This window comes from Apium graveolens, chromosome 4, assembly GCF_009905375.1.
Source record: "Apium graveolens cultivar Ventura chromosome 4, ASM990537v1, whole genome shotgun sequence".
Taxonomy (NCBI): Eukaryota; Viridiplantae; Streptophyta; class Magnoliopsida; order Apiales; family Apiaceae; genus Apium; species Apium graveolens.
The window spans coordinates 104,293,975-104,305,654 of NC_133650.1; the positions used below are offsets into that span (position 1 = coordinate 104,293,975).

Below are 11,680 nucleotides of genomic sequence, written 5' to 3' on the forward strand. Positions count from 1 at the left end.
CCCTTGAGCATCTCGCACGCTTTCATCTCTTTCCAACCTGAAACCTTCATAGTCACTCATTAGCATACTTAATTTTACTTCACGTACCTTAGACGTGCCTTCGTGGCTGACTTTGATCGTATCCCAAATCTGCTTGGCAGTAGTACATGCTGAAACTTTTCTTAATTCTGTAGCTACCATGCCATTAAGAAGTGAATTCATAGCTTTAGCATTGGAATTCATTGCGTTCACTTCTTCGGGAGAGAGATCCTTGAGAGATTTTGGCTTCCCTTCTTTCATAGGAATTGTGAAACCATTTTCTACAGCATCCCATTCAAATGCATCACGCTGGAGAAAGATTTTCATTCGAAACTTCCAGTCATTGTAGTTTTCAGCACCATGAAGCAGTGGTGGATAATTGTTTGAATACCTATCTGGTTGAGCCATGGATCACTAGCAAAATAAACACTAAAAAGAGAATTAAATGCACCTGCTCTGATACCAAATGAAATTCGATGGCTCGATAGATAAAATAATATTCTAACTGTCAAGGCAAATGGGACAGTCTCTTATGCAAATGGGACAGTCCCTTTACAAATGAGACAGGGTATGGGACAGTCTCAATTACACTGCAGAAAATAAATAACAGAAATAAAATGCAGAATGCTGAAAACTGAAAAGTAAAAACACCAGAAGTTTTCACTTGGTTCGGCCCCTACACCTAGTCTATGGCCTACATCCAAGTCCCCATGCCAACTAGCATAGAGAATGTATTATATCAACTTTAATAAAAGAACTTACAATCTTTTCCTTGATTACAAATATAGCACCTGAAAGAAACCCTTTCCCAAGCTACCTTGCTACCTAGCCCACTGCTATTTCTTAGCCTTCTAGCTACCTTGCTATACTTTGAAATCAAGCTTGCCACAACCCGGCACAAAGTTGATATGAATACACTATTCAGTTACAAGAATAAACAAATTGATTACAACTCAAACTAGGTTTCTTGTTTTTCTGGATATGAATATCTCGGGTATGAAACAAGAAAATGATTTCAGATGATGAAAGATTCTCGTGAAAGTGTTAGCTACAAATCTGAAATGAAGAGTTGTATTTATAAGCAAAGTTCTAACAGATTTATTTTCAAACACAAGATAAGATTGGAAGATAAGTTTGTTTGAAAATATTTGAATAAAACTTGAGAAGCTAGTCTGTTAGTACGTTTGAAAAAGATAAATCAAGTAAAGAGATAAGGCTTGAAAGATTTAAACTTGATTTATAAAATAAGGTGGTGAGTTTGTTTGAGATAAGGTTTATCCAGATAAACAAGATTTACACAAAACCCTAACAAATTTAATCCTGAGAAATAGCCACAGCTGGAAACTCTGAACAAACTGCAAAGCTTGAATCTCGGTTACTTGCATTCTGTTTTTCTTCTGTCTATCTGCAATCATCATAAACCTGAACATCTAACAGTTTGATAACAAGATGATTGACTACAAGATATTGAGAGTTACCTACACAACTACAAAATGAACTGGGGAGGTCTATAGTTTGACTGCTAATTCATGGAGGCTAATTACTAATGATGCTCCAGTCACTGACTTCTTGCTTGAACAGTAATAGACTAGCATATCTTAATGGAACATTTTATTATCCCAAGTGATTTGTATCTGATACCATCTGAGCATTATGTTTCCCCCGTCATTCTCGGATATTTATCTATATAATAGTTGCTGTTGAGCTTTTGCTACCGTCCAACTTCAATCTATATTACTGACCTTCAAATACCAATTATTTACAATCTGTATAATTGACTGAGATGAAGCCATTTCTACTATCAATTTGGATTTTAGTCTTTTTGAAGTACGTGATCACAGCTGGAACATATCATATATAAAATTGTCAATGGTATTATAAGTCCTCCTGCAACGGTGAACTTCTTCTGCAACATACATATCCCAATTTCGAAATTGCACAATATTAAGGCTAATTTTTTGAAGAAATTTGCTCCCACAAGAGGCCGTAGAGTTCTCAGTGCGTTCCTTTTGTTGAGACTATTCTTCTTCTCAATGATGCAGATGCTACCATCAAAAATAAAGAACTACGCCAAATTTAGATTAGGAACCACGGATGGGGGTGAGTTAATTAGCTGTTTTTAATATCTCTTTATAAGTTATATTGTGACTATTTCAGAGACTTTTTGCATCTATTTATATTCACATTTTTCCATAAAAAATTGTACTTAAACATAGTGTAAATTGTGTACCATACTGGTCTGGATGGCGTTTATGAACTGTATCTTTCTAACAGTTTCCTTGGTGCCTTTTTTAGATTAACATGTTTACAAAGCTGAGTGCTGTTATCACCTGTAAATGAAGTATGAAGTAATTATTGTTTTGTCACTGAGATAAGATCTCTCTATAGCTGCCTCCCCTACTCTTAATTGGAACTTAGCATGACAATGCTTGCTCATTCTTCTGTTCTTGCAAATACGATTTCAAATTACCGGAAAGGTAGTTTGCTCATGGTCGATGAGAGATCTCCTATCATAGAAGCGACCGGCAGTATAAGTCATATGTAAAATTTAACTTCCACCAGTAATCAGATGTGAAATCAACTTCCAGTGGGCTTTATCTTGCAGGTGATTATGTTTGCAAACCCGCCTTCGGTTTTGTGTGCTTCAAGCACCTCCGTGTGATCAGACTGAGAAAGATCCTTAAATATCAGAGCCCCCCCTCTCTGCTATATTAGTGCGCATATCAAGTAAATGTATTAGATCTCCAGATCAGGTCTCTATTTATAGAAGGGTTAAATATCCCTTTAGTTTAGATCATTATCACTTTAATACCAATAGTTGGAACAATTACAGTTCGCACCCAGATAAATTTGGACGCTATACTTTGCATCTTTTCCGTCAATTTCTGTCGTTACTGTTAAATAGGTCATGGGTAAAATAGTAATTTGCGTGTATTTAATTACATTTTGACCATTGAAGTTCAACAGTTTTTTCATCTTAATCCTGAACATTTTTTGTTAACAATTTCGACCTTCAAACTATAAAAAATATCCATTTTAACCCTTTTATTAAAAAAAATATTATACTTTGAAATATAATTGAATAAAAAATACAAAATACAAAATACGAAAAAATACAGATTATTTCTTAAAAATTTAGTATGATTCGTCATATATATTTTAAATTATAATCATAAAAAATAAAATATAAACACAAAACTCATTTTAACTCATTTTTACAATTTTTCATTGGGTGTACGTTTTATCTATTTTTCGAGTCGTTATAATTTCATTTTTAATGAGACTTACCATTTTGGAAAAATCGTTTTATTATCTATCACTTCCGTTTTTACAATTTTTCAAAAAATATCATTTAGGGGGTTATTATTATCAAAAACAAAAAAAATAAATTTTCAAAAAATAAAAAAATAATGAACTATATGTAACTATTCAAATTTTGAAAATAAAATAAACTATATATTATAATTATCGAAAATATAAAATTTTCGTAAATAAACTATATATAAATATTATCGTAAATAATTTTTTTTAATAAAATGGTAAAATGTATATTTTTTATAGTTAAAGGTCGAAATTTTTAAAAAAATATTCAAGGGTTAAAATGAAAATTTTGTTAAATTTTAATGGTCAAAATGTAATTAAACATTATCAAATTACTATTTTACCTCTGGTCTATTTAACGGTAACAACAGAAATTGACGGAAATGGTGCAAAGTACAGTACCCAAATTTATATGGGGTGTGAAGTGCAATTGTTCAAATTATTAGTACCAAAATGACAATGGTTCAAATGAAAAGGACGTACTATTCAATTAGCCTTTTATAGAATTGTTTTTGTATAACTGGATACCAATATTGCAATGGTCTATTGTTAAAAAATTCGACAAAATTCGACTGAGAACCTGTCTTGCCTTTTCGAGAAAATGTTAACCTTGCTTCATGTTGTGTGGATTTATCATGAGCTCATGATATTTGAATTTTCCACCAGTAGAGGTGGTCATCCGTGCGAGTCGTGCGGGTCGGGCCGGGTTTGTAACGGGTTGGAACCGAAAAATCTGAACACTGAACCGGCACTGGAAGCGAGCGAATCGGACCGGGCTGTGTTCGAGCTTACAGAAGATAACCCGGATTCGACACTAAACTCATGTGCGTGTCAGGCGGTTCACGGGTTCACGGGCTGACGGTTGTGCGGGTTGAACAGAGTTTTCCTTCATGTTTCAAGTATTTATCATTATAAAATATATAGCACTTATTTGTTTAACCATATACACTCTCTGTTACTTAATTATATTTTGATTGTGCAACTTATAATATTCGAATTGTATTCTGATTTAAATTCATGTATTGAAGATGTATAATAAATATTTTTTACTATTTAAAATTCGAAATTAGTATATCAATGTTTATTAAAATATAAGCTCCTAATATAATTAATAAAATGTAATACTATTTTCTATTATATTACATATTTTATTCGAAATATTATAATTATAATCAATTAATTTTATTATTTTAAATTTTTGATTAAAAAGAGGACGGTACCTCTTATAAATCTGATGTCATGAATCCAATGAATTTGTTTTACTGCATTTTTATTGTGGAAACTATCATTTAGTAATGTAATTCGTGGTGGGACTAATACAGATGATCATATGCGGGCTGTGCGGGCTTCGCTTGTGCGGGGTCCGCTTGTGCGGGCTCGTGCGGGTTAGTACCGGTCACGGTTTTTCAAAACTATATTCGTATTCGGTTCGTTTCTTTTGGTGAGTTGTTTCTTTTGACGAGTTGTGCGGGTTTGAACCGGCACTATTCGGGCCGAATATTTTACGGTTTCTGTACGAGTCGATCCCGAATGAGCGGTTCGAACCCGCACATTTGGCCGGCTCTACCAGCAAGATAGTTGTGAGTAACAGTTTGTGTGATATTGTACAAACTACAAACTAATCAAACATTGTTTTCTAGATTGTACGTTTTACTCTTATATGGAGGACGGTGTATGCAGAATCAACTCTAAATCCAAACTTTTTCATTCCTTTAAAGATGTTTATCGTATATCTAACCCTTGACATATATGCGTTAAGAAATTGAATTTAGTGGTTCTATGTATTCGATTTGTATCGCTGATTTTACTAGTATAAATTCTTTCCATTAAAATCTTGTAACTACATTAATTTTTAGAAGATAAGCAATTGGTTCATCTCGGACCAGAAAGTTCTATAGCCTGAACAAGCAACGAAGAGTCATCTGTGAGGTCTGAATATCGCTCTGATGAGGAGAGTTCACGTGATCTATATTTAATTGGTTCATTTTTCTGGGAGGCTTCCCATCTCTCTGCAAGTCCGTCGCCTTCAAGCATCCGTACAACTTCAGACATTTTTGGTCTGTATGCTGGGAGGTACTGAGTGCACAAGAGAGCCACCTGAACAATTTCTTCCAGCTCAATTATGTCATAGTTGTTTTTTAAGTCCTTGTCGACTAGAGTGTCAAGCTTCTTTCCTTGATGAACCTTTTTCACCTAAATCGCATTTGAACACCACATAATAGACCAAACGCAATCAGTTTGCGACAAAACAAATAATGATGTTTAGGATTTCATATGTAATGTTGTTCTCACCCAATCTAAGATTGCACCTTTCTGATTAGCCGCCTTGCCAAATTCCAAGGCTCTGTGTCCTGTGATTAGTTCTAGCAGAAGGATCCCAAATCCAAAAACATCAGTCTTCTCCGAGGACTGGCCAGTTGAGAGATATTCAGGAGCTATGTGCCCCACAGTGCCCCTAACAGCCGTAGTCACATGTGAATCCTGGTGATCTAGAAGCTTTGCCAGTCCAAAATCTCCTACAACTGCCTCATAATATTCATCAAGCAATACATTGGCTGCCTTAACATCTCTGTGTATAATCTTCGGGTCACACTGCTCATGGAGGTACAACAATCCCCTCGCAGTTCCTAGTGCAATTCTTCTCCTTAGGCCCCAATCGAGGACTGGTTTCACTGTAAATCAAACAAAAAAAATGCAAGAAGAATCAGTATCATGATAAATTAGTGAAAACATAAAAACAAAAAATACTCATCTGAGATACCTTTAAGGCGTGAAGCAACACTTCCGTTGGACATATAAGGGTAAACTAAAAGTTTCTCGGTGGCAGTCATGCAAAAGCCATATAGCCTAAGGAGATTGCGGTGCACTGCTAAGCTTATCAGTTCGATTTCAATTTGAAATTGCTTCGCACCTCCACTAGTACTACCATCTTTAAGCCTCTTCACAGCCACAACAGTACCATCTTGAAGAAAACCTTTGTATACATTTCCAAAACCGCCTTGTCCCAATAGGTTTTTACTGCTGAAATTTTCTGTTGCAATCTGAAGTTCCCTGAATGAGAACTTCTTTGAATTTCCGATAGTGATTTCCTCGTGATGTCCATCTGAGATTTCAAACAGAGTTTACAGGGATGGTGGCTGAAATAAATACTCAGTCGAAAACATTTAATGCTCTGACTGTCAAGTCAAGACTTATCTAATAAAACAAACCTTTGACATCAAAAAACAACTGCTGGTTATGCCTTTGCCTCCACCACAGATATAGCCCAAATCCAAAGATTAGCAAAGAGATTAATACAATGATTGCACCAATGACCATGGCAAGTTTGTGCCTTCTTGGCCTTCCTGAATGCAAAGCAGCTTTAAAAACACAATATCACAAGAGTGAGGATGATCGCAGTTCTTCAAAGCAACTAATACTAAAGAAAAATGCAAATGTAAATCAGAAATTAAGAGGGAAAGATCACATTTTCCATACATTTTGTGTTATTGAGGGACATTGACATTGGAATTAATGTTGTTCCATTACAATCAGGCTCCACCCCAGTTGCACATATAACTGCATTTCCTACAATGCTGTAAAGGCACCAGAAACAAAGGACCAGTGTGCTGCTCATCAATTTGGTTCATACTATTTTAAAGGGAAGACATAAAGAAAAAATAACAGGGTAGCTTACTTGAATGCTTTAGAAGAAATTTTTGGAACAGGGGCGCTCAAGTCGTTAAAAGACAAGTCTCTGAAATTAGTTAATGCAAAATTTGTTACAAATTAATCTGGATGTTTATGCTTTAAAAAAACAACAAAAAATGGACCAGAAAGATTGAAGAAATTTACATTAAAGTAAGCCGAGTCAAATTGGCCAATGACTCTGGAATTTTTCCTGTTATACTGTTATTGTTAAGCCTCCTATACCATTTGGCAAACTAATCACAATCCACTAGAGAAATGCATATGGTATGTAATGGACATTTCTTCAATTTTATTCTTACATGTACTGTAGACTTTTCAAGTGGCCTAGAGAGGAGGGAATTTCACCATTAAATATATTATCAGATAGATCAAGTGTCTGTAGCTTCCAAAGCCTTCCCATCTCTGCAGGAATTGGCCCTGTTATATTATTGTTCTGAAATATCCTGCAAGAAATCAGCCACCAAACTAAGGTGAACACAATTTTTACAAACATTACAAGACATGTCCATATAAGTGAACCGACGCGCAAATTGCTGCTTACACAATTTGGAGGTTTGTTAAGTTGCCTATGCTTGGAGCAAGATTGCCAGACAACCTCTGGCTAGGAGTTCCTCTGAGGGGAGAAAAACACAATTATAGTACCTGTTAGTAGTGAAAATTACATATGTTTGGCTAGAAACTTACAGGCCAATGACCAGACTTTCAGCAGAACATGTAATCATTGCCCAGCTACAAGGATCAACAGCATCAGCATCCCAGTTATCAAGAACACCACGAGGATCAACCAATGAAGCTTTAATGGCCATTAATGCTTGCACTATAACATAAAAATTCTCGATCAAATAACTCAAAAATCACTTCTAATTAAGCCTAGAGAACCTATATATTTACCTTCAAAGTTTACACCTTTAGATGAAAGTAGACCATTTGCAGAACATGAAATCCAAAGGAAAATAAGAAACCAAAAAGGAGCCTCTATCTTTCTGCTCATCTCTATCCAAATTTTTAAATAAAATTGTTCTGAATGAATAATGTAGTCTGAAGAGAGAGCCTCACAAGATGATAATTTTCTTTTTGCTCATAGCTTATACCATGAATCAATGATCCCTTTTGTTTTTACTGAGTTTTCTTTCAAGAAATTGCCTTGGGCAGAAAATAATGAAATAGAAAGAAAAACAGAAGTGCTCAGTATTTGTATAGTGAAGTGAAGTATATTATTAGCAACATGCTCTCTCTCTCACTGGTGTTGTATTGTAAATTAAGGAATACTATATCTTTTTTGCCATGAATGACATACAAAAGTACTCAAAAACCAGTTAAAATCAAACAACAAAGACATCAAAATGCTGGTGGTGGGCCAATCATTCATTTTCATTACAGGAGTAACTGAGAATTTACAATTTGTTGCCAAGTTCTAAAATCAAGACAAGTACACACCTACATCTTAATCAATAAAACATGGGCCAATCACTCCATTCCAAGAAAAGTGTACCTAGCTAAAAAGTCATATATATTTTTTCAATGTCTAAATTCAAAGCAACTATCACTCCACCACTATAAAATTACCAAATCCCATAGTATAATTCTAAAATATGCAATTCATGAATATGGGTTAGTTCGTGGTTTAGTCATCTTATAGCCTAGACAGGTGTGCTTAATTTGTTCTAGTGCTAGTGGATTATATTGGAGTAATCAAGAAACTTGAAAATGGTTAAACAGAAAAGCAGAAAAGTGGTTATGACATTAGGAATCTTAACATTCCTTGAGGTTGGACATCCCATATTGATGTTGTTGCAGTAGATTTTGTACGGGGAACATAGTAAAGAATGTGAGAATATCAAGGTTTAGTGAGATTGATGATGACCGATGGGCTTCTTTCACCTTCCTATGACCAACATGTCTGGATAATAATACAACCAAGTGCTTGTTACTGGCAGAGTTTGATGTTAACATTATATTGTAGGCTGCTACACTTTTATCTCCAGGGTTTATCTACTTGAAGGTTTTTCATGCTTCAATTTCTTCCGAGAGAATTTATGGGCTTGATTTCTAATATTTTTAATATGTGTGAACCGAAATTAGAGTATGTAAACAGTAAAATATACGAAATTCAGTTATCTGCCAAATTAGTCGAGGTGCGAGTAAACTGGCATGGAAATCTGATTATATAAAAAATACGAAAATTAGCAACCAAGTACAATACCTGATGAGATTAGGGGGTGAATGGTGAAAATTGTAAAGTGCTTTACCGATCCTGCTAACAACTTCACACGCTTATAATTTGCTTTTAGCAGACAGTCATTCCAAAAGCCTCCCTTTCAAAAGCTAACCTTCTTCTCACTTGCTTTCTCTGCCCCCCACTCCACTCAACATCATTTGGTTTAATTAATCTTAAGGCTTTGTGGTTGTTAACCTTAAACATCTTATCATTACATCTTAAGCTCATTACAAATCATCATTAGCAATACAAAATGCTAGGTAGTTAAAAAAGATGCTAACAAAAAACCTGCAGTAGATAGATTCAGAAGCAAGTCTAATAAACACAAACCAAGATGAAGTGAAAATTGACCAAACAGAGGTATAAACCAAGAAACAATAATATTGAAAATGACAAAACCAGAGCAGTAAATAAGCTGCTAATAGCTAGGGTTGATAACAGCTGGGTATAATTGTCCTATTATTCTTCACATCATCACAAGAAAGAAACCAATACAAAGCATTTACATTAAAATCCAAACAATAAGAGGGTATATAGATAAAAAGGGATAAGATATAAAGAATCTAACGTATTGAATGTCTTTTTCTACCGAAGTTTGCTTTAGTATAAAAGGAGGAAAGATTATTATAGTGGGAATCTGTATTATTACAAGAAATTAAAGTAATACTACAATATATCATGGACATGGGCATGCATGATAGTGAAATTATAATGTATAAGTTACCTTTTGAGGATGATATCTGTTGCTAAGTCTCTCTTACATATAATGTACTCCTATGTTATATTAGAAATATGGGTTTTTAACACAGGATATAAGTGAGGAGCACGTTGGGTCAAGCTCACCGCGTTTTGATCACTCACAAGTCTACTCAATGGGGGTATATATAAGCTACAGCTCATCTCAACATAAGAAAACTTTAACGTGATTTCTGATCGGCGAGGGACGGATAGGGGTTGGGGAAATGGATTGGTTGCAGCAATATGTAAATCAAACAATACGAAGAATTATAATTTAAACAATTTAATCTTTTTCTTTTCTTTCGTGTATTCATAATAACAGAGAAAAAATTGACAAACTATAATCCCGCACTTGATATATACTAACATGTAAAGGTATATGGAACATTCTTATTACGTATAGGAATGGAATTCGATCCGGGCGGCTCGCGAGCTCGCTTGACTCGAACTCATTTTACTCGACTCGGCGCGGCTCGCTTGTTTAGTTAAACGAGTTCGGGCGGAGATTTCGGCTCGTCTGGCTCGACTCGATTTTTAAAATTAAACAAGTCAAGATCAATATATCATTTTAGACTTGATTAAGTGTAAAATTAAAGAGTTGGTTCGCCCGACTCCTTAAGATCGGCTCGTATAGTTAAACGAGTCGAGTTCGGACAGAAATTTAAATTTTATTAGTTAAAAAAAAACTGATTTAATTCGATTCAATTAAACTCCGCTCGCAGACCGAATTATAACCAAGGTTAGGCACCACTTTATTATTCTCTAAGATGAGAAAGAATCTACCGTTGCTTAAAACCAAAGTAAAGGGACATCCTTTTCACGGGGATGCTTTGCTTTTTGATTTGACAAATTAATTTACAAAAAATACACACATAGCCCCGTCATAGTTATAGCCGGTAGTAATTTGTTTATTTCGTGTACTTTCTTATCGTATATTTTCGTGTTTCGTGTTATTAATTTTTCGTGTATATTTATTTCGTGTACGTTTCGTGTCGTTTCGTGTCGTGTTTTGCGTAATTTAAAATTAATAATAAAAACAATGATAAATAAAATATATATTTAAATATTAATTTTTACTACTCGGTCTTAAGTCAATAAGTTATAAAGACTCAAGTCTTATAAAATTTATATTTGAACTATTTTGTATCTATTTTCAATACATATTATATGTAAAATATTATTGTAAAATATATGTATTCATATCATTTTAATAAATTTATTTATTTCGTGTACTTTTGTTTCGTGTCGTGTACCCAAGTGTAAACCCGAAATCGATACTAAATTCTTCTGTGTACTTTCGTGTTCATGTAGCAAAAATATCAAACCAAATCCATTATTTTCGTGTCGTTTTTATATCATATTATCATATCCTGTACGAAATTGTCAGCTCTACTCATATGTCATGTATTCGATTATATTGTACAACTGGGCTGTTGAGTGATGTTTATGTTTGTGTTTAAGTTAATCTGATTTACATGTTAAAATCCAGGAGTGAATCTTAAATTGTATATAAATCGGTTGTTCTCTTGTATTTTCTTGTATTTGTAAATGTAAAATTACTTTTTCACAATGTTTCTATACAATGAATTGATAGCCAGAGAACATTTTTGAATGTTGATATATAATTGTTGTTTAAGATAACTAGCACAAGTGCCATGCCCGTGCTATATATTCGCATGGCTAAGGCCAAGGCAT

The 11,680-nt window shown here is 34.3% G+C and overlaps 1 protein-coding gene across 4 annotated transcripts; it reads right to left on the reverse strand.

Moving 5' to 3' along the window:
- Positions 1 to 5,024: 5,024 nt before the first annotated feature.
- LOC141718716 (protein NSP-INTERACTING KINASE 1-like) lies at positions 5,025 to 9,990 on the reverse strand. Of its 4 annotated transcripts, none has more exons than XM_074521096.1 (11): positions 9,972 to 9,990; positions 7,714 to 7,846; positions 7,571 to 7,642; positions 7,329 to 7,472; positions 7,174 to 7,245; positions 7,016 to 7,075; positions 6,817 to 6,914; positions 6,549 to 6,698; positions 6,101 to 6,442; positions 5,632 to 6,011; positions 5,025 to 5,532 (listed from the first exon to the last, which is right to left on the reverse strand). In XM_074521096.1, the coding sequence occupies exons 2-11, from the start codon at positions 7,833 to 7,835 to the stop codon at positions 5,212 to 5,214; spliced, it is 1,761 nt and encodes a 586-aa protein (XP_074377197.1). In that variant the 5' UTR covers positions 7,836 to 7,846; positions 9,972 to 9,990; the 3' UTR covers positions 5,025 to 5,211. The 4 variants fall into 4 exon arrangements, with proteins under 4 accessions (XP_074377197.1, XP_074377196.1, XP_074377195.1 ...); XM_074521095.1 differs by lacking the exon at positions 9,972 to 9,990 and adding an exon at positions 9,233 to 9,856; XM_074521094.1 differs by lacking the exon at positions 9,972 to 9,990 and adding an exon at positions 7,921 to 9,155.
- Positions 9,991 to 11,680: the final 1,690 nt, after the last annotated feature.